We start from the raw sequence: 24,088 nt of genomic DNA on the forward strand, positions 1-24,088 counted from the left end.
TTTCCCAGCAGATAAGGGAATTAGGGGTTACGGGGAGAGGGCAGGGAAGTGGACTTGAGTCTAGATTCAGATCAGCCATGATCCTATTGAATGGCGGAGCAGGCCAGAGGGGCCGTATGGCCTACTCCTGCTCCTATTTCTTATGTTATTTTGATTTTGCTGTCCAACCCGTTGAAGATCAAAGACAGCTTGGTCACTGCCCTTATGGATGTACTTGCACACATATTTGATAGACCTGAACCAGAGCGGGATAAATATCCTTGCGGGGAGGTTTGCTAGCACTGTTCGGGGGGGTTTAAACTAAAATGGCAGGGGGTTGGGAACCTGAACAGGGAGACAGAGGAAAGGAAAACGGGGATAAAAGCAAAAGATAGGAAGGAGAAAAACAAAAGTGGCAGTCAGAGAAATCAACGGTTTAAATCAAACGTGGCCACAGTAAATAATAATTCTAATAGGTCTAAGAGCATTAAAAAAACAAGCCTGAAGGCTTTGTGTCTTAATGCGAGGAGCATTTGTAATAAGGTGGATGAATTGGCTGCGCAAATAGAGGTAAACGAATACGATTTGGTTGGGATTACAGAAACGTGGCTCAAGGATGGCCAAGACTGGGAACTCAACGTCCAGGGGTATTCGATATTCAGAAAAGATAGGCAAAAAGGAAAGGGAGGTGGTGTAGCATTACTGGTTAAAGAAGGGATTAATACAATTGTAATGAAGGATATTAGCTCTGATGATGTGGAATCTGTATGGGTAGAATTGAGAAATACTAAGGGGGAAAAAACATTAGTGGGAGTGGTATATAGACCTCCAAACAGTAAGGTGGAGGTTGGGGATGGCATTAAAAGGGAAATTAAAGAAGCGTGCAATAAGGGCACAGTAGTCATCATGGGTGACTTTAACCTACATATAGATTGGGCCAACCAAATTAGTAACAATACTGTGGAGGAGGAATTCCTGGAGTGTTTACGGGATGGTTTCCTGGACCAATATGTCGAGGAACCAACCAGAGATCAGGCCATCTTAGACTGGGTATTATGTAGCGAGAAAGGATTAATTAGCAATCTTGTTGTACGAGGCCCCTTGGGTCGGAGCGATCATAATATGATCGAATTCTTCATTAAGATGGAGAATGAAGTAGTTGACTCAGAGACAAGGGTCCTCAATTTAAATAAAGGAAACTACGATGGTCTGAGGAGCGAGTTGGGCAGGATTGAGTGGGGAATGGCGCTCAAAGGGTTGACGGTGGATAGGCAATGGCGAACATTCAAAGACCGAATGGATGAGCTACAGAATTTGTTCATCCCAGTTTGGTGCAAAAATAAAACAAAAAAGGTGACTCAACCGTGGCTAACAAGGGAAATTAGGGATAGCATAAGATTCAAGGAGAGGACATATAAATTGGCTAGAAAAAGCAATAATCCTGAGGATTGGGAGCAGTTTAGGAGTCAACAAAGGAGGACAAAGGGATTAATTAAGAAAGGGAAAATAGAATATGAGAGTAAGCTAGCAGGGAACATAAAAACTGACTGTAAAAGCTTTTATAGATATGTGAAGAGAAAAAGATTAGTGAAGTCAAGCGTAGGTCCCTTGCAGTCAGAATCGGGGGAATTTATAATGGGAAACAAGGAAATGGCAGACCAACTAAATGCATACTTTGGTTCTGTCTTCACAAAGGAGGACACAAATAACCTCCCAGAGATGCCGGGGAACATAGGGTCTGATGAAAGCGAGGAACTGAAAGAAATCAGTATTTGTAGGAAAATGGTGTTCGGAAAATTGATGGGACTGAAGGCCGATAAATCCCCAGGGCCTGATTGTCTACATCCCAGGGTACTTAAGGAAGTGGCCCTAGAGATAGTAGATGCACTACTGATCATCTTCCAGAACTCGATAGACTCTGGAACGGTACCCATGGATTGGAGGGTAGCTAATGTTACCCCACTATTCAAAAAAGGTGGTAGAGAAAAAGCGGGGAATTATAGACCGGTAAGCCTGACCTCGGTAGTGGGGAAAATGCTAGAGTCTATTATAAAAGATGTAATAGCAGAGCACTTGGAAAGCAGTGACAGGATCGGACAAAGTCAACATGGATTTACAAAAGGTAAATCATGCTTGACTAATCTACTGGAATTTTTTGAGGATGTAACTGGTAAAATAGATAAGGGAGAACCAGTGGATGTGATGTATTTGGACTTTCAGAAGGCTTTCGATAAGGTCCCACACAAGAGATTAGCGTGCAAAATTAAGGCACATGGGATTGGGGGCAAGGTATTGACTTGGATAGAGAACTGGTTGGCGGACAGAAAGCAAAGAGTTGGAATAAACGGGTCGTTTTCCGAGTGGCAGGCAGTGACTAGTGGGGTACCGCAAGGATCGGTCCTAGGACCCCAGCTGTTCACAATATATATTCATGATCTGGATGAGGGAATTGGATGTAATATCTCCAAATTTGCAGATGACACAAAGCTGGGCGGGAGGGTAAGCTGCGAGGAGGATGTCGGGAAAATCCAGTACGATTTGGACAGGTTGGGTGATTGGGCAGAAACATGGCAAATGCACTATAATGTGGATAAATGTGAGGTTATCCACTTTGGTGGCAAAAACAGGAAGGCAGATTATTATTTGAATGGCAATAGATTGGGAGAAGGGGAAGTGCAAAGAGACCTGGGTGTCCTTGTGCACCAGTCGCTGAAGGTAAGCATGCAGGTGCAGCAGGCGGTTAAGAAGGTAAATGGTATGTTGGCCTTCGTAGCAAGAGGGTTCGAGTACAGGAACAAGGATGTCTTCCTACAGTTGTACAGGGCCTTGGTGAGACTGCACCTTGAGTATTGTGTGCAGTTTTGGTCACCATACCTGAGGAAGGACGTTCTTGCCATGGAGGGAGTGCAGCGAAGATTCACCAGACTGATACCTGGGATGGCAGGAATGACGTACGAGGAGAGATTGTGTCGATTGGGCTTATACTCACTGGAGTTTAGAAGATTGAGAGGGGATCTCATCGAGACCTATAAAATTCTGTCAGGTCTGGACAGACTAGATGCAGGAAGGATGTTTCTGATGGCCGGGGAGTCTAGAACCAGGGGTCATAGTCTAAGGATAAGGGGTAAGCCATTTAGGACTGAAATGAGGAGGAATTTCTTCACCCAGAGAGTGGTGAACCTGTGGAATTCTCTGCCACAGAGGGCGGTGGAGGCCAGTTCATTAAATATATTCAAGAAAGAGTTGGATATGTTTCTTGAGGCTGAAGGGATCAAGGGATATGGGGAAAAGGCGGGGACAGGGTACTGAGTTTGGATGATCAGCCATGATCACATTGAATGGCGGAGCAGGCTCGAAGGGCCGAATGGCCTACTCCTGCTCCTATCTTCTATGTCTATGTTAACTGAGTGGCAGTACTCCAGATTGATGTGACATTTGAAGAGCCTGGATGGGAGTGGACAATAAGGAACAATCCAACGGTTGTCAACTTCCAATGGCTGTCCTTGCTGTCTTGTCTGATTGGACTGACCAGGTTGACCTGACTCACCAGAATGCTGATTTCGCATTCTGTGGTGTATGTGCCTTTAAGAGCCCCAGGTGTGCGTAATGCCGGTAATTGCCACTTGGGCTATATAAGCCTGTGTATTGTGTATATCCTTTAGAAACCCCCCCCAGACTTGCTTAGTAAATACCTATGAACCAACTCCTGTCTTCAGTGTCTTTATCTACACACGGACACTACAGTGGCGACGAAGTGGAAACGGACTTACCTGCAATTCGGCAGCACCTCAAGAACATCGATTCCTCCAGCGTCCAGAAGACTCAAGGAAGTAATAGAAACTGTGGTTTCACCAGCTGGCCAAGCTGGTGGCAGGTACTGCGCTAATCCTTCCTGGGCGTCAGGCTGGGGCTCCAGCGGCGGGCTCTACAGCTGAGACAGGCAGCGAAATCGGAGGCAAGCAATAACGGACTGGGAGGGTGCACTCGGGAGACGGCCGGCGCGGCAAGCAGGTCAGCGTTTAGACCTCCGTCGGGAACGAGTCTCCAACAGTGAATAAACGGAAACCACAGTAAAACAGCGTTGTTATCGGTAGCAGCGGCGGGAAAGCGCAGGAAGCGCCATATCGTTGCTACAGAGAGAGAAAAAAAAGCGCGGGAAGCGCCATATCTTTTTTGAAATGCCTAAGTCTGGCAATATTGATGCTTTTGATAACGAAACAGAGCCTAACTTTGGCAATACTGATGTTTTTGATAACAAGATAGAGGATTGGACCACATATGTAGAAAGAGTGGAGGTGTTTTGCACCGCAAATGGAATAGAAGATGAAAAAAAAGCTTCAGTGCTTCTGGATCTAATGGGCGCAGAAACATACAAGCTGTTACGCAACTTAATCACTCCAGCCGAACCGATGGACAAGAATTTTGAGGAGATTGTTGATACCCTACACTGCCAATTCGAGGCAGGACTGGCAGATTCTCTGCAAGACAAATTCATCTGCGATCCCCTAAGTGTAGAAACACAAAAAAAGGTATCTTCTGGAAAAGATTTAACACTGGACAAGGCTTTCAGTGCAATAGGAGTGACAAAGATACAGCAAAGGCCACAGGACTTCGGCACCCATGAAATGACACGGGGTTTCGAGAGATGTTATCGCTGCGGCAGATCCAACCATGACCAGAGGGATTGCTGGTTCAAAGAAAAAGCATGCAGGCGATGTGGAAAGATGGGACACATTCCAACTGTATGCCGATCTGAAAATAAAAAATCCACTAACGGGAAAAGAATCAATAAGGAAAAGCACAGAAAGGTACAAATGATGACAGACAGTAGCTCCAAAGACCAGAAGAGCGATAGCGACTCCGGGAACAAGAGACTAAGCTCTCTCAAATTACATAATGTAATTGCCAATGAAGATTACCAGACCATTTGGGTTACCCTCATAATAGCAGGGTCCCCAGTTAAAATGGAGCTAGATACAGGATCAGCTCTAACCGTAATAAATCGACGAGATTACGAGAGGCTATTTTCGCATATACCTCTAAAAGACACATCCATTATCTTAAAAACATATACGGGGCAGAAAGTATACCCCAAAGGAAAAATAAAGGTGCCTGTGGTATACAACGGCAAAGAAATACAAAAGTTGTATTTATACATTCTACAAGATGGTGGTCCACCGTTGTTGGGACGTGAATGGATAAGGAAGATACGTTTAGACTGGCACTCCATTCGGGCACTGACGGTGACCAGTAAGGAAAAAAACAATGATGACATCATACCTGAACGATTAAAAGACATCTTGGCCAACGCCAAAGAAGTGTTTCAAGAGAAACTAGGAACCTTGAAAGGCATCACCGCCTCAATAAAAGTGGAAGATGCAGCAATTCCAAAATTTTTTAAGGCAAGACCGGTGCCATACGCAATACGTCCGGCAGTCGAGGCAGAGCTGGAGAATTTGGAAAAGGCAGGCGTATTATCCAAAATAGATTGGGGCGAATGGGCAACACCCATCGTTCCAGTCATGAAAAAAGCATTGAAAAATAACTCTGAGGAACAAAGAAAAATTCGCATCTGTGGGGACTTTAAGGTGACTGTAAACCCGGTCCTTCACACGGTACAGTATCCTCTTCCGAGGATAGAAGATATTTTCGCCTCACTATCCGGAGGGAAACGTTTCACAAAAATTGACTTGGCACAGGCATATCTACAGATGGAGGTTGAGGAGACCTCTAAAAAGTATCTCACAATAAACACACACAAAGGCCTGTACCAGTACAATCGACTGGTTTTTGGAGTAGCATCAGCTCCAGCTATCTGGCAAAGAGCTATGGAGCAAGTCCTGCAAGGGATTCCGGGGACTCAGTGCTACCTAGACGACATCCTTATAACAGGAGAAAACGACAACGAGCACCTTGCCAATTTGGAGCAGGTGCTCACTAGGCTGAAAGAACGGGGCCTACGAGCAAATCGCCCCAAGTGCGAATTTTTCCAAAATCAGATATCATATTGTGGCCACATAATTAATAAGGAAGGGTTGCATAAGTCACCTGAAAAAATTGAAGCAGTTGTAAAAGCCCCAGCACCTGAAAATGTTTCACAATTGAGGTCATTCCTGGGATTAATAAATTACTATCATTAAATTTTTACCGAACTTATCAACTCTTCTACACCCTCTTAAATGATCTTCTACACACAGGAGTGATTTGGAAATGGAACGAAGACTGTAAACGTGCCTTCCATAAATGTAAAGACTTAATCACATCCGAGAAAGTTTTGGCTCATTACAACCCATCACTACCAATCAGACTGGCGTGCGATGCATCCCCTTACGGCATAGGAGCGGTATTGTCCCATAGATTCCCTGATGGCTCGGAACGGCCGATAGCTTTTGCGTCACGCTCATTGAACTCAGCTGAGCGTAACTATTCCCAGATAGACAGGGAAGCACTCAGCCTGGTATGGGGAGTGAAGAAATTCAACCATTACTTACACGGACAAAAATTTACCTTGCTGACTGACCATCAACCCCTCATCTCCATATTCAACCCTAAGAAAGGTGTCCCCATTATGACGGCACAAAGACTACAGAGGTGGTCCCTTTTTCTAGGGGCACACCAATACAACATTGAATACAAAGGGTCAAAACAGCATGGGAATGCTGACGGTTTATCGCGCCTGCCGTTGCCAACGATAGAAGAGGCACCTACAGTAGACCCAGTAGAGATATTCCACTCTACCATAGTGGAATGTCTACCGGTGACAAATTCTGCCATTGAAAGGGAGACAAGAAATGACCCTACTCTCTCACGGGTCTACGATTTAACAGTGAAGGGATGGCCAGCACATGGCGAACCACTGTTGCCAGCATTCTCGCAAAGAAGAGAACAGCTGTCAGTGTGCCGAGGAACCTTGATGTGTGGACCCAGAGTGGTGATTTCCACCCAAACTCCAGGATGAAGTGCTAAAGGAGCTTCACGAGGGGCATCTGGGTGGAGTGAAAATGAAGAACCTAGCTAGGGCGTTTGTATGGTGGCCAGGTATCGATGGAGACATCGAAGACATGACCAAGAGCTGCCCAGGATGCCAGAAGGTCCAAAATGCTCCGCCACAGGCCCCTCTACATCCATGGGAGTGGCCCTCATCTCCCTGGCAAAGGGTGCACATCGACTTTGCTGGTCCATTTATGGACTCAATGTTCTTAATCGCAGTTGATGCACACTCCAAGTGGCCGGAGGTAATAAAGATGTCCTCCACCACCACGGAAAAAACCATCACAGTATTAAGGACCATATTTGCCAGGAATGGGCTGCCGGAACAGATATGTTATGATAATGGACCGCAATTTGTGTCCGAAGAATTCAGAAAGTTCTTAAAGAACAATGGGGTAAAGCACTACACGTCCGCCCCATACCATCCCGCCACCAATGGATTGGCTGAAAGGTTTGTCCAGACCTTCAAGAAGGCCATAAAGGCCATGGGTAATGAAGACATAAAACTTCAGCACAAGGTGGATAACTTCTTATTTGCATATAGGAATGCAACACATATGGTTACAAACCAAACTCCCGCCATGATGTTCTACAATAGAAACCTAAGATGCCGGCTGGATTTGGTCAAGCCCAACATCCGAAGGGACGTGGAGAACCGGCAGTTTCAGGGCATGAATGAAAGGCCAACTAGGGCCTTCCAGATAGGCCAACCGGTTTTGGCCCGGGACTACCGTACCGAGAAATGGCAGCCTGGAACTATCTGCACACGACTAGGACCACTGATGTATACCGTGGACATTGGAGAAAGCATAATAAGGCGCCATGCGGACCAAATCATCAAGTCATCCGAAAAGGGACAACCTACACCACCACGCTATACATCTAACGATGAAGTAGAGATACCCATATCTACCTCCGATCCGGTGATACTGGAACCCGATGAACCCGACACTGGCCTTCAAGCCGAATCAGCCTTGCCAGAAGAACCTACTCCACCACCAGAAACTACTACACCCCCGAGGCGTTATCCGGACCGAGTCAGGAAGCCTCCTGAGAGACTAACTTATAATTAATTAATACAGCAATGTATATTATTTTGCATATAACATGTAATTAATAATTACTTAAAATATGATGTACTAGTTAGCTAGAAGGGGAGGAATTGTGGTGTATGTGCCTTTAAGAGCCCCAGGTGTGCGTAATGCCGGTAATTGCCACTTGGGCTATATAAGCCTGTGTATTGTGTATATCCTTTAGAAACCCACCCCCCCCCCCCCCCCCCCCCCCCCAAGACTTGCTTAGTAAATACCTATAAACCAACTCCTGTCTTCAGTGTCTTTATCTACACACGGACACTACACATTCTTATTTCAGTGCTGAAACCTCCACTCTCTTTGCCCCTTCTCCTGTACAAAGGATAGCCATCATCCCCATGCTGAGTTTGTTCACGGAGTGGCTTTGGGTACCCTTTTGTACATTCATTGTTTTTCATGCAGGGAGAAGAAGGGTTGTGTCTCCCACGAGGACCATGAATCATATTTTTTACAAGAACATCAAAGAGGATTGGATCCTTGTCCTTATCGGGTAGCTCTGCAGAGATGAAGGAATCAACTTGATTGGGGTGAATCTTTGCCTAAAGCCAGAGTAAAAGATGAACATGAGGAAGTCCTCTCTTCTGCCACTCAATGCTGTACATGTAGCAATGGGGTGCACCAAAAATTTTGCCCACAGTCAGGAGTTTTACCAGTTTTTTAACTGAGGTTGAAGACCCGTGCTATGAGGTCATGCCTTTCAGTACCAGCTTTGGGTGGGAACTCCTGCCATTGGGGATTGCAAGTCATAGTGATAAAGAGGTCAGGTCTGCCATAGTTTCTGACATAGGTCATGGCATCCTGTGTGTGCTCATGCATGTACCTAGGACCTCCAACAAAGGTGGATGGTCGGATGACCATTTGACTAATGTCCTCAGTGTTGCCATCATTGGCCACAGCATCTCGCAAGTATATATAGTCTGTGACTCTCAACTGATTTTGGTTATTCCGGAACCAATTCAGTCGCTCTCCTTCCATTTTTGCATACATGTCGGTGAGGAATTGGTGGAGAAGTCCTCCACACTGAAGCAGGTGGTTTGAACCAGTTTGTCGTTCCATCAGCCTATACATGGCAGATACCATCTTTTGTCTTTGGGCTGTAGGTGGCACACCAGTTTTGGGGTCAACATGTAGGATCTTGTTATAGGCATCGTATCCATCTGCCCCATGGCAAAACAAAAGCGGGTATTGCATAGGATCATATGACCTGTGAAGCTCAGAAATTCTTTTGAGTGGACCACCTCTCATATGCAAGACAATGTCCCGTTGTTCAAATTCTTGGCCCACAACGACAATGGCTACTTCATTGGTGGTAGGAGCATTGAAGCGTCGCTCATGTTCACCTGCAGGAGTCTTGTCAGCTTTGATGACAACTTTGAGGTCTTCATTTGTTGTTTTTTCGATGGTTGTTTTGAAACTCTATATATGGGTTTTGCTGATGAAGCATCTCCTGTAACCCAAGCCAAGTTTGAAGCTTGATTTGGTGTTGTTGTGCGGGGTGAACAGCAGCTTCCCTGCGGCGATTGGCTTGCTCCTCGTCATCACCCAAGAAGTAGATTTGGAGAAACTGAGGTCTTTCGTTTGGTAGAGGAAGTGGGGAGCCAGCTGTATGGTGCACCTGTCCATGAACTTTAAAAGTTGGGCAAAATCCTGATTCATGCACTCTGTTTGCACCAAAAGAGGTCATTGCGAAACAGTTGTTGTACTTCCTGATATGAGTGAGTAATTGTCTTAAAGCTGGTGTTCTGCCCAACAGAAGTGAGTGTAGGGGTTCAGGTGGAGCTGGTAGTGGTGGAAGTTTCACCTTTCCTCCATTGCAGCATATCCCATCAATTTCCCTTTCCCACTTCAGGGCGCCACAGTGAGGGCAAATGATGGTCATCCTGCCAATGATGACTGTGGGGTCGGCTTCATAATTGATGGTGGGTTCATAGGAGAAGGCTGCTCTGTGCCAATGATTCCAAATGTCAACTCTGGCAATGGCCATGCGTATAGTGTCGGACTGACGACGTGCCTGAGTCTGGTCAGGAGTCTCTGAGGCTCTGGCTTGGGTATGTCTCGCCTGGTCAACAGCTTGCCATGCCTGAGTCTGGTCAGGAGTCTCTGAGGCTCTGGCAGTTGCCATTCTGGCTGTGTTGGCAGCTTTACGTCCCTCAGATTGTTGAGGAGTCTCAGCTGATCTAGCAGCAGTATTTCTGTCCTGGTTAGCCTGAAGGCGAGCCTGTCTCTGCTCATCAGTTTCAGCAGCTCTCCGAGCCTTATCTCGGCGTGCATCAGAAGTGCTGCGTCCAAGTCTGCAATGTTTTTTTGAGCCCATGTTGTTGAGAAAAAAGTACAAATATATATACAGGAAACTTTGTGCTATCCGGCACCCACGGGACCGAGCTGCTGCTGTTCCCTCAAAACTGCTGTACACTCTAGAGTTATCTGACAACAATCACTGTTGCTTAGCAACAGCTTCTAAACACTCGGGTATGGCTGCAAGCCTCTGTGAAATGAGCAGATTTTGTCCGTTTTTTGTACACTGTCCGAACAATTTTTGTCTGACCAAAAAATAAACACGCCTGTGACACTCCCCTAATCATAAGCTTTCTTTTGATATAACATATGTGTAGGTACGCTCTAACTTTTGAGTTTACCACACGCATACACACAGACAGACAGACTCATTTATTTTTATAGATATAGATAAAGCTTCAACATTTTATGTGAAAGGAGCCAAAGACAATTGGCAAACTAAGCATTTGCTTGTTTCATTTCATAACAAAAAAAATAAAACCAGCACAAAATAGTGTTCAGTTAAAGGACAGTGCGACGTATCTTCCGTTGCTTAAGACATTTGAAAGCACAGTACAGTAGTTCTAATGTAGCCACATCGTGTCCCAATGTACAGTGTTTCCTTTGATACTGTTGGTGAGGCAGCTATGTGGAACAACTTGCATGATTTTGCACAGTATTACTGTCTCAATTTGGCAACTCACACCAGCAAGTGCTTTGGGGTCACACTCAACCCGATGAGTGCTTTTGGGTTACCTCCTGGCTAGATCATAGTGTACTGTATATAATTGCATGTGAGACCAGAAATTTGGATCATCTTACACACAAGCCATTGTGATGGATGATACTGTAGCTCATTCTCTAAGAGTGCACTTGCCTGCTCTTGGTCTGACCCTGTTCTCCTACCTTGGAGTGCCCCGCTTCTCTCTGACTCCTGCTTACTCCTTTCCCTTCTCTCTGGTCTCCCACGCCCATATCAGTGCACAGTGGTAGCAGTGCATGGAACATTAAGTGCCATTTAAGGTATAATCTGCTCTCTGTGCAGCAGCAGTGACTAAGGCATTTTGTCTGTGGACCATTGAAGGACAGCCAGTCTGAATTTGTAAAAAGCAAGTTGTGTATGTCAAATTTTATAGTTATTTGAGGAAATAAAATAATTGATAATGGAATTTTCAAAAGTAATTTTAAAAGGTGCCATATATGAAGCTTGTTGATAAAATTAAGGCAGTGTTGGGACAAGTGGTCTACTTAATGATCTGGACTTGGGTTAAGGGTCACATTATCAATATTTACAGATGACACAAAAATAGGGAGCATAGTTAGCTGTGAAGAGGGCTGTATGTGACTTCAGGAGAATATAGACAGGCCAGCAAACTGGGCAGATAGATGTCATGATAATTAATGCAGAGAAATGCAAGCTGATGCATCTTGGGAGGAAGAATATGGAGAGCAAATATCCAGTGAATGGGGCAGGAAGTAGAAAAGCAAAGAGGCAACGCTAAACCTATAGAAATCATGGGTTAAGCCAAGTCTGGAATATTGTATCTGGTTTGGCACAACCTACTTGAGAACGGATGCCAAGACTATGGAGAGGGAACAAAAGAGATTTACTAAGGATGAGAGGTTTTAGTTATGAAGAGAGACAGTAGAAACTGATGCTCCTCCCATTAGAGCTGAGAAGGTGCTGAGAAGATCTGACGGCTGTGTTCAAAACTAGGAGCGGTTGTGGTAAAGAAAATGGGGGGAAACTATTTTCCTTGATCACTGAGTGCATAACTAGCAGGCATAAATTTAAGATAATCATCAAAAGAAGAGGTTTTAACTGTTGAGAAATGGAATCGTTCACCAGAAACTGTGACGGAAACAACATTTGTAAGAGACATTTAAAAAGGAAGTGGGTAAATATTAGAAAAATAAAAATTTGAAGGGGTAGGGGAATGGAACAAAGTGGATTGCTCTTTACAGAGCTGGCCAGGCATGTGGGCCAAATGGCCTCCTTCTGTACCAATGATTATGTATGAAGGTTAAATTAATAAGGAAGTATGTTAGAATACCTGTTGCCAATACAATTTATTTTTCTTAAAATGTAGTGAAATGCTTCAACCCACCATCTCAGCTGGTGTCCTTGGAGCTTCTTTGTCAGCTCAGTTATTTTACAACTGTCTACTTTCAAAAGAGCTGAGTTATAATTCCAGAAAGAAATGCTCCTCAGTGGAGGTGAGGAAACACCAATATTGCTCCTCTATAAAGTTCAACTCCTGTCGTGGAGTATTGTCGGTGTATTCTATGAAGCTGAAAGTAATTGTTCCTGAATTGCAAGCCAGTTAGCATGCAGCAAGGTCCCTCAAATAGCAATCAGATAAATAATTATTTAATTTTTTTTTCTTCTTGTTGATTGAAGGATAATTGTTGACTAGGACACCAGAAGAACTCCTCTTGTTTGCCAATTATACCATGGGAGCCTTTATCTGAACAGGCAGATTGGGGCCTTGATTTAATAACTCATCCAAAAGGCCGACACTTAATCTAGGCCTACACTTCAGTGTCGTCCTCTGTCGTCGAATTACAGTATGCAGACGACGCTTGCGTCTGCGCTCACTCGGAGGTCGAACTCCAAACCATCGTCAACACCTTCACCAAAGCGTACGAGAGCATGGGCCTTAGACTAAACATCCGTAAGACAAAGGTCCTCTACCAACCTGCCCCCGCCACACAGTACTGCCCCCCGATTATCAAAATCCACGACAAGGCCTTGGACAACGTGGACCCCTTTCCATACCTCAGGAGCCTACTGTCAACAAGGGCAGACGACGAAGTCCAACACCGCCTTCGCCAGTGTCGCCTGAGGAACAGCGTGTTTGAAGACCAGGACCTTAAACCCGGCACTAAGATCATGGTCTACAGAGCAGCAGTGATACCCGCCCTGCTGTATGCCTCAGAGACATGGACCATGTACAGCAGGCACCTCAAAGCACCGGAGAGGTACCACCAATGCTGCCTCCGCAAGATCCTGTAAATCCATTGTCGGGATAGGCGCACCAACGTCAGTGTTCTCGCTCAGGCCAACATCCCCAGCATCGAAGCTTTGACCACGCTCGATCAGCTCCGATGGATGGGTCACATTGTCCGCATGACCGATATGAGACTCCCAAAAGAAGCGCTCTACTCTGAGCTCCAGCACGGCAAGAGAGCCCCAGGTGGGCAGAGGAAACACTTCAAGGACACCCTCAAAGCCTCCTTGAATAAGTGTAACATCCCCACCGACACCTGGGAATCCCTGGCCCAAGACCGTACAAAGTGGAGGAGAAGCATCCGGGAAGGCACCGAACACCTCGAGTCTCTTCGCCAGGAGCAAGCGGAAGCCAAGCGCAAGGAGCGCATGTCAACCCAAGCACCCCACCCACCCACCCCTTCAACCACCGTCTGCCCCCCCTGTGACAGAGACTGTAGGTCCCTCATCGGACTCATCAGTCACCTGAGAACTCATTTTTAATGTGGAAGCAAGTCATCCTCGGTTCCGAGGGACTGCCTAAGAAGGAAGACACTTCAGTCTAGTACTGTGTGCTCAAGTACCTGGAGTGGGGCTTTCTGACTCTGAGGCGAGAGTGCTACCACCAAGATTATTGTTGCTAAGATTTGCTAAGTGTTTGACATTTTCACACTGTTAACTTGAACTGTGGAAACATTTAGCAGTAAAACTATAGATTTTGAGTTGTATAACACTCTGCTTTATTCCTGGTGATTATGGATCAGACTGATGCTGTTGGTGACAGTGGTGGTAGTAGTTTGAGGTGATTAAATCTGTTGTAGAAGGAGCATATTGACCAAAGATTAAAGTGTATTAGCTGAAGTGTGATTTCTCTTAAATAGCATATTGGTACTGTAACTAGCTATAGTGTCAACACTGAAGTTGTATTAATTCGCCATCTCGAATTTTTTTGGGAATCTGGAAATTATTGCAATTCTGAAGATTTGTATTGAAAATGGACAATAGAAGAACAGCTTGAGACATAAAACTGAAATGAAGAAAGTGTGATGTATTTGTCAAGAACAGATTCTGAAGGAAATACAATGAAAAGACATTTCTGAGTGACAATTTATCAGAATTCATTTAGTTGTGCTATGCTGAGGAAATGATGGACCTCTAGCAGTGAGTTTGATATTCTGAAGAAAGCAGTTGGATGTAGAGGAAATGTTTTTGGATGAGATTTACTTAGTATTCCCAGTGACTGGCTTATGAATGATATTGTCGAAACTTGGAGCAAGTTACCTGCTCACCCTTTCAAGAAAAATGGTGTATGGCGCACTTATACTAACATCAATCTTTTGAAAAATGTAATGTTAGACAAAAATGAGACCCAAACTGGGGGCCGTAAATATGTTGGTCACTAATAAAACCGATAGGGAATTCAGGAGAACATTCTTTCACCCAGAAAGTGGTTAGAATGAGGACCTCGCTACCACAAGGAGTATTTCAGGCAAATAGCATAGATGCATTTAAGGGAAAGCTAGATAAACACAAGATGGAGAATCATACACTCATAGAATGGTTACAGCACAGAAGGAGGCCACTTGGACTGTTGAGCCCATGCCGGCTCTCTGCAAGAGCATTTCAGCTAGTCCCACTCCCCCGCTCTTTACCTGTAGCCCTGCAATTTTTTTCCCTTCACGTTCTAGATAAAGTGGATAGAAAGGACCTATTTCCCTTAGCAGAGGGGTCAAAAACCAGGGGGCACAGATTTAAAGTAATTGGTGGAAGGTTTAGAGAGGATTTGAGGGGAAATTTCTTCACCCAGAGGGTTGTGGGGGTCTGGAACTCACTGCCTGAAAGGGTGGTAGAGGCAGGAACCCTAACCACATTTTAAAAAGTACTTGGATGTGCACTTGGGATGCTGTAACCTGCAGGGCTACGGACCAAAGCTGGGAAGTGGGATTAGGCTGGATAGCTCTTTGTTGGCCGGCGCGGACACGATAGGCCGAAATGGCCTCCTTCCGTGCTGTAATATGATTCTTATCCAATTCCATTTTGAAAGCCACGCTTGAATCTGCCTCCACCACCCTTTCAGGCAGTGCATTCCAGATCCTAACCACTCGCTGCTCTTTGTACTCTATGCCTCTATTTATAAAGCCCAGGATCCCTTAGGCTTTTTTAACCGCTTTCTCAACCTGCCCTGCCACCTTCAACGATTTGTGCATATGTTCCCCGTAGTAAAATATTAGTGGGGCTATTTATTAAAGATAATTTCCACACATTGAATTTATAAATGGCAATTATTTTGCTAAAAATGACTGTCGTTGAGAAGAAAAATAATGTGTTTATATAGCACCTTTCACATCCTCCAGATGTCCACAAGTGCTTTACACCTAATTAAGTATTTGGGTTGTAGGTGAACACAACAGTCAATTTATGCACAGCAAGGTGCCACAAACAACAGCTGAGATAAATGAGGAGATAATCTGATTTGGTGATGTTGGTTACTCCAACGTTCGTTGCCCCACCCTTAGTGGCCGTGGCTTCAGCTGCCTAGGCCCCAAGCTCTGCAAATCCCTCCCTAAACCTCTCCACCTCTTTCTCTCTCTCTCTCTCTTCTCCTTCAAGACGCTCCTTAGAACCTACCTCTTTGACCAAGCTTTTAGTTCCCCTCCTAATATGTCTTCCTCTGAATCGGTGTCAGTTTTTCTATTATCATGCTCTTGTGAAGCACCTTTGGGATGTTTTACTGTGTTAAAGGTGCTATATAAATGCAAGTTGTTGTTCATTGAGTGATAAGTGTTGAGTGAGAAAAGAATAGAAGGTTATGCTGATGATGGGGTTAGATGAAGAAGGTTAGGAGGAGGCTCGTGTGGGGCATAAACCGGCATGGACCATTTGGGCCAACTGGCCTGTTTCTGTGCTGCACATTCTATGTAAAAAAAAAACTTGGATTAATTCAAGAAACAGTTGGATGGCATGTTGGGGGCTGTTTTTCCCCCCTGGATGGATGGGCTAAGATGGACCAAATGACCTTGCTCATCTGTATTCATCTTGTGACTTTGAATATGTTTGCAAACATTAGATAAGAAGTTATAAAGCCTCATATTTCACTTTTTTTAAATTGTGGTTATAAAATCACAAGATAATTGACTAGGAGGAAGTTCATTCAGCCCATCTTCGTTCATCCATCCAGAATAACGGTATAGTTCGCCCCCTCCTCACGTCATCCAATCGTTTCTTAAATAATTCCAGGATTTTCACTTTGACAACTCTATCCAGAAGTCCTTTCCATGTATTGTTGATGCTTTGTGTGAAAAAGAATTTCTTTATCAATCCTAAATTTACCTGCCGCTACTTTGAACTTGTGTCCCCTTGTCTGACTCTTGACCCCAAGCTGACCCCACATTTTCCCCATCACACAGACCACCGAACATTATCTGAGTCCACCCATACTTCAGCTCATCTGCAGCTGAAACCCTCACAAGCCTTTGTCACCTCCTGACATGATTACGCAAAGGCTCTTGGCTAGCCTCCCAAGCTCTGCCCTCCATAAGCTTCAGCTCATTCAACAGCATGACCTTCAGCTTACTTTACAAACCAGCCATGGATGATTTTTTTTCAAATTTCAAATAAAAATGAATGCACTGCTCCTATACTAACACTGTCCTGCTCCTGCAAAGTGCGCGTCAGACTAGCAACTGATCAGCTTAAATATTATACTCGAAAAGCAGTAACAAGTCAAAAAACCGGTGCGGAACCTGGTAAGCAAGAATAATACTACCAGCCATAAATTATAGCCAGAAAACAGGCATTAATTAATAAAGAAGGAGAACCAAAAAAAATCACTAATTTATTTTTGAATTTCAGGTGCCAACTTGGCTCGTCAGGAAGCCGAGCACATAAATTACACATGAAAAAATACATAATTTAGAACAAAATCATTGAGTGTACCCACGCAGTTGTGTTTTCTATGTTTGAAATCTCTCCAGTAACATTTTCCTCTGGAGTCATCCCTCTTTCAGTCACCTGGGGCTTAAGTTCAGCTTCTTGCCACTTCTATCATTGTACATGGGGCTTCACCAAAGAGCAAAGTACAACTCCAGAATGCACCAGTGTCACACTGCCTGACAACTGTTGAAATGCAGCTTCAACTCCCCTTACTTCTCAACCTAATGAATATCACTATATTTTGGTTGAGCAAAGTTCACATGCCACATTGTAGGTTGCATTATGTGGTAGATACAGACAAAGTACATCTCATCACCATTAACTACTGTAGGTTGACTAGGTTTATGTTTTTCCTTGATGGATGGGGGGCTTGGGTCAGATAAGGGGGTGATTTTAGATTACTTGATGGGCATTGTGAGCTAGCACAGTTCGGCTAGTGTGTGATCACTTAGTGTGCTGATGTGGGCAGTAGGAGCTGGGGTCTCCCTGATCAACGAATGGTTTCAACAGAAGAAGGGCACTCTGGTTGTTTAAGCAGCACAGTGGTTCATCCTACACGGGTTAAATGTTTTAGTGTCCATTCGTAGAAAGTGGTTCAACATAGAATGTCGTGGCTGCCTTTAGAGAAGGTCTGACTTTTCTCTACAAGAGAAAGTTATCACACTTGTATAGATAAACTGAAACAGTTGCTGTCATTTCAACACCCCAAGAACTCGTCACATTCTTCCCTAAATATGTGGGAAAAACGAATATCATCATTTTTAGAATTAATTGTTATAAATGTGTAATTACTGTTTTTAAAATGGAGGAACGACAGTTCATTGACCAGAGTGATGAAACAGACCACTTCTGTATCTAGTGCACTTGGTACTCTTAAAAATAAATATCTAATGCTATATAGCAAAGCAGTGATGTTGTATTGCTACGAGAACAATGATATAGGAGATGGGTATAAATAGTTTACAAAAGATCAAGTGGCATCAGACATTGTAAATCAGCAGTGTCTGTTGTACCCATGAATTGTATATATGTATAATACTCATTTGTGAGGCCTACCGCCATAAATGAGATATTTTCTATGTACTGTCAGCTACCTAGCTTGTGCTGCATTTTTTTTATACACATGCACTGAGACTTTCTTAACTAACTTTGCAGAGAGTTGTCATACCTAGCAGAGAGAGTTACCATCTGGTAGTCTGAATTCAGATTCCAGTGGTGACAGATTGTGTTTTTTGCCATCCCATCTCCACATTTTAATAAGTCAAGTAGTACCTGGCTGGTCCATGAACATTTGAACCATGCTGCAGTAAATGGGTTAAATTTAAAAAAAACAACTAAGTCGTGCATAGTCTATTTCAACCCCTTCCTACTGAAAGTAGCAAAAATCACCTGAATTCTGCTTGAAAAGATTGGAAATTCTTAAACTTCAAGGTTCCAATCTCTAACATTGCTCAGATCTGGGTACCTATGGTTTTATTTTGTCTGTCACAATAGCATAATCTAAAAGTAGATCAGCTAAAGTTCAGATCAGTTTTGCTGAATTGTGGATAGTGCACTGTCAGATTGTATCACCATTGTTTCTATATTATTAGTAGTCCAGAATTTTGGATTTTTAAGAGTAATGCTTGCAAACCTTTATTTTATTTTTCAGGCTCTACCACAAGTAGTCCTATTTTAACAACACCATGGAAGGCATCTGAAAGTTTGCAAGCACAGGCGAGTGTTTTGCTAGTTGAGATCGTAATTCGCTGTCTGTCATGCCAATAGAGTGAAACTTCCATCTATTGACTACTTGCAACCAGTATAAATGGTAGTCCAAGCAGTTGGTCTTCCATTACACCTGGAGTGAGCACCTCCAGATAATTACTCAATACCAGTCAGAAAAATGCTGCAAGATTTAAGAATGCCGACAACTTAGCTTCATGCATCCAACCTGTGCAGTTGTTGTGGAAGGCCCACCATCTGAGGGATCCCCAAGCTCTTGCCAAGGCCCCACATCTGCTCCTGAAATGGCTCTCTTTCAAGCTTTAGGTCCAGTGCAGACCTGGCTAGGACAAGAGTTGGAGAAATGTGGGATCGATGCCATGATCTACACTCGATATGTCCTCAGTCTTCTGCTTCATGACAGTTATGACTACGACTTGCAGGAACAGGTATGCAGTGTAATTTTACCTAATAAATACAAAATTAATAACTTTTACTTCAGGATTGCGAGCAAGTTGTTTCGAGCTCCCTTGATCGTGAAATTTAAAAAAAAAAAAAGCTTCCACAATTTAACATTCTGTTTTCTATGCTATGATATTGTTACATTTGTTTAATAAAATTGTAGTTTTCTAAACTAAATATTTTTCCTGTAACATCTCTGCAACAAAATTGAAGCAATTTGCTTGTGTTAATTTATTGATTGGTTTCTTTATTGCTGGCAGCAGTACGCACAGGGCGAACGTTGGTTTCTGTTGGCTGTTTCTGCAATGTCTGGAAGCACTTCTTCGCACAAAGGGTAGTGGAAAGCTGAAACACGCTCTCCCAAAAAGCTGTTGAGGCTAGATCAATTGAAAATTTCAAAACTGAGATTGATAGATTTTTGTTCAGCAAGGCTATTAAGGGTTACAGAACCAAGGCGGGTAGATGGAGTTAAGGTACAGATTGTGATGAAATATTCCATTCATCACTCATCAGTATTTCTCTGCCTGTGACTGTGGTTGGTTTCAGTTTCATTTCCATTGTATTGTACTGTGTGTAGGGCTTCGCCCATACCTGGCTCCTATGTAAGCTGGCCCAGCCTGCAGCACATCCAGTACGGCAGACCTCTGGATGGAAGATACATTCTCCTCTGTGTGTTACCTTCTAAGTCAATAAAAGCCTTGTTTTGTTTCGCTAACATCGAGTCTCGGATTTATTGAGGCACATCACAGATCAGCCATGATCCTATTGAATGGTGGGACAGGCTCAGGGGCTGAAATTGTTCCTTAATTCCTAAGGCCTAGGAATATACCTTATAACCTGGCATGCCAAAGGCATTAATGTATGTATGACTTTTGGTTCCTGTTAAACAAATGGAAGTTCATTATGATAATGTTGATTGAATGCAGAGTTATGGGTGGTACTTTTTCAAATAGTATCCTTGACAGTTTTCTGGATAATGTGTTTATTACCAGCCATTGCAGGTAATTCAAAATACTTTGCCATGATCAATGAATCAAGCCATTCCATTCAATTCCAAACATTTTGATCATGGTTTTCATCGGCAGCTCTGGGATGAAGACCAGGATTGGGCAGGGCAAATTATTAATTATCGTCTCTTTGAAGGACAGCTCTGGCCTTGAGCTTCCAAATATGGGCTTTAAGAGTCCATAAGAAAGAAAGATTGGGCTAATTTTGTTTTATGGGTAATATTTTTGCACTTAAAAAATGAGTGACCACGTTTCAAGGTTCAGTTTTATGTTGAAGGAGAACTAATTTTAACATATGAAGGATAGCAAAGTTTATAATTTACTGAAATAAAAACAGAAAATGCTGGAAATACTCAGCAGGTCAGGCAGCATCTGTGGAGAGAGAAACAGAGTTAACGTTTCAGGTCGATGACATTTCATCAGAACTGGAAAAGGCTTGAGATGTAACAACCAAGTACAGAGGCAGGGAAAGGGGGGAGGGGAGGAAACAACAAAAGGGAAAATCTTTGAATGGCAGGAGTGATTACATGACAAAAGGGACGATGGTACAAGGCGAAAGGAGATGGTAATGGAGCAACTAACGAAACAAAAGATGGGTCTAGAGGAGGTGTAAATGAGAATATCAGAATCATCAGCAACAGCTGCCGTCCGAAAAAATGGGGGCAGAGATTATGATCTGAAATTGTTGTACTCAATATTGAGTCCGGAAGGCTGTAAAGTGTCGAATAGAAAGATGAGGTGCTGTTCCTCAAGCTTACATTGGAACAATGTAGGAGGCCAAGGACTGAGGTCAGAGTGGGAGTGATGCAGCGAATTAAAATGACAGGCAGCCGGAAGTTCAGGGTCATGCTTGCAGACTGAACAGAGGTGTTCCACAAAGCAGGCATCCAAAATCTGCCTTTTGCTCTTGTCGAGGAGACCGCATCGTGAGCAGCGAATACAGTATACTAAATTGAAAGTACAAGTAATTTGTTTGGAGCCCTGGACGGTGAAAGGGCAGCTGTTGCAATCTCCTGCGCTTGCACAGGAAGGTGCTGTGGGAAGGGGAGTGGGTGTTGGGGGTGATAGAGGAGTGGACCAGGGTGTCGTGGAGGGAACCGGTCCCTTTGGAATGCTGAAAGGAAAGAGACGGGGGGGGGAAGATATGTTTAGTGTTGGGATCACGCTAGAGGTGGCGGAAATGGCAGAGGAAGATCCTTTGAATGTGGAGGCTGGTGGGTTGAAAGGTAAGGACAAGGGAAACCCTATCGTGGTTCCGGGAAGAAGGGGTGAGAGCAAAAGTGCGGGAAATGGAACGAACACGGTCGAAGGCCCTACATTGTATTTTATTTAATCCAATATTCATTAAGCGGCACTTTGAATTGTGATATGATAGATTTTCTATATACTAATTGTCCCACTCCAATTTTATGAAACAGGAAAATGACATCTTCTTGGGCTGGGAGAAAGGAACCACCAAGAAATGGGGAAAAGGAAAAAGGAAGTGTTCAGATCTGAGTCTTGAGGAAATGAAGAAACAGGCTGCTGTTCAGTGTCTGCGTTCTGCCTCTGATGAAGTAAGTAGCATTGCAAATCTGAATTAAACTTCTGAAAGTTGTGTGTGAGAATCTGCTAATTGGAGTTCGAGCCATTTGTGCTTTTTTCCCACTGCTTGTAAATTTCTAAAAGAGCATAAGTTTATTAAGTTAATGCCAACACAGCTGGAACTATAACCTCGCAATTTGATGGAGGTTTTTTGTCTCTATCTTTTGCTACCTTAACCAGTATATATATTTTTTCTTCTTTGTTCTCTGGTGATGTTGGTGAGGGTCACTTCAATGGGTATCAAGAGTCAACCACAGGAATCTGGTTGGAATACATCAATGATCCAATTAGATCTTTATGACAATCCAGCAGCTAGCCCACAAATGACCAGCTTTATTGAGTTCAGTTTCACAACTTGCCATGATGGGATGCCAGTCCAGTTGTATAATCCCCTGTGTATTTGCTATGCTTTTTACTACTTACTGAACAATCTTGCAAAAGCCTCCACTCTACGAGTATACATTTTACTTCATGACTTTTGCTATCTTTCTGAAATGTGTTTGATGCAGAAATTGTTCATTTTCTACCTTATTAAGCTTTTGATGTGACTGATCGAAAACATGTTAATTAGGTGTAATCTTGTGGAAATTAGTGTAATGCAATACACTTCATAAATGAGATTTCTAGCAATGAGTTTGGTAATACTTTTGCCATGCTTGTTTGAATAACTGCATAGTTGTATTAACTTGGTTCTTGGTTATTTTCTGCTTTTCAGTAATATAATCTGCGATGATACAAACATAAACTGTATTGAAGCTTTATGAAATATTTAAAAAGCAGGGTTCTGATGCATGATTTTGTTTGAAACTTTCTGCCTTTTATTATTGTGCACTCTAGTAATTTTCATTATATCATCTGTGGAAAGGGTAAGCTTAGGTGACAAATGGGAAGTAGCATGAAATTGGGATTTGTGTGGAATGGAAAGGTCATTTGAGCAATGTCCCAATGTTGTGATCCCACCAATGCTGATCTTTTGACTGGTTGCTTAACAGGGGCATGATGTTTTCATAATCGCAGCAGCTCAAGAACCATTACGTTCCAGAGTATGTGATCATCCCCATCTCTACTTGTTATATTGTGGTCGTAATCTGATATACTGCAGAGTCTTTTTTTAAACTGAATTCAGTAACAAAATATTAACTTGGAATTGTGTTACACATATCCACTATTAAGTGGGGAAAACATTTTTTCTTTTGATCTCAAGTCTTGATTTAATCTGATTTTTAATGGTGTTCTTCTGTCCTGTACTTCTATGCCCACAGTTCAAACAAATTAGCCAGTTTGTGTCTGTAGGGCTCATTCGTCTATAATAAAAACCGAAAATGCTGGAAATACTCAGCAGGTCAGGCAGCCTCCATGGAAGGAGAAACAGAGTTAACGTTTCAGGTCGATGACCTTTCGTCAGAACTGAGTTTCCCTGTTTCTCTCTCCACGGATGCGGCCCGACCGGCTGCATATTTCCGACATTTTCTGTTTTTATTTCAGATTTCCAGCATCCGCAGTATTTTGCTTTTGTTTTGTGTTCATTCGTTTGTTGGCCGCTTCCAGCACAGAATGGCGCTCACAAGAAGTGCTGGCTGGGAGATCGTGGGTCGCAGTGCTTGATTTTAAATCCATTAATTAAAGTGAATGGAAAATGTGACACTGCATGTCCACAATTTTCCAGCCAGCCTTCCCTACAGGCACCTAGAATGCCCGACCTTGGAATTACCACTTGTATTGCTTCTAAATATTTTCCTACTTTCTCCAATGAAAACATCATTGTAGGTTTTCTCCAAACCCCTGTTTTTGAATGTTGTAATGCCCAAAATTGCATGCAGTATTTCAAATGTGGCTGTACCGATTTGGTCTGTACAAGGTAGGAACAACTTACCGAATGCCTGCAAAATGCATTCTGGCTCTTAATTAGCGCTGTTGCTAACGGCTTTGTGTTGACTGGATGTTTTCAGCGAACAGCTAGCCAATAATACGTGCATGGATCCTTTCCTTTTGCTGAAAAATACCTCTAGACCTCGGTGTTTCATCTTTCTGTTCCCATCTCACACTTTTCCTCGCACTCCCCTACCTCCCAT

The 24,088-nt window shown here is 43.4% G+C and overlaps 1 protein-coding gene across 8 annotated transcripts in view; it reads left to right on the forward strand.

Annotated features, from left to right (window-relative positions):
• The window catches only part of kiaa0232 (KIAA0232 ortholog), a 127,731-nt gene that overhangs the window by 54,451 nt on the left and 49,192 nt on the right, over window positions 1-24,088 (forward strand). For 7 of the 8 annotated variants that reach the window (XM_086008248.1, XM_086008221.1, XM_086008257.1 and 4 more), the window contains exons 2-4: window positions 18,911-19,412; window positions 21,851-21,988; window positions 23,009-23,059. In XM_086008248.1, the coding sequence (XP_085864374.1) occupies window positions 19,182-19,412; window positions 21,851-21,988; window positions 23,009-23,059 (420 nt within the window). In that variant the 5' untranslated portion in view covers window positions 18,911-19,181. The remainder of the gene's footprint in view (window positions 1-18,910; window positions 19,413-21,850; window positions 21,989-23,008; window positions 23,060-24,088) is intronic. The other variant, XM_086008265.1, reaches the window with a different exon arrangement.

The sequence above is a fragment of the Somniosus microcephalus genome, chromosome 2 (assembly GCF_052327205.1).
Source record: "Somniosus microcephalus isolate GS21.2 chromosome 2, FLI_Smic_1.0, whole genome shotgun sequence".
Taxonomy (NCBI): domain Eukaryota; kingdom Metazoa; phylum Chordata; class Chondrichthyes; order Squaliformes; family Somniosidae; genus Somniosus; species Somniosus microcephalus.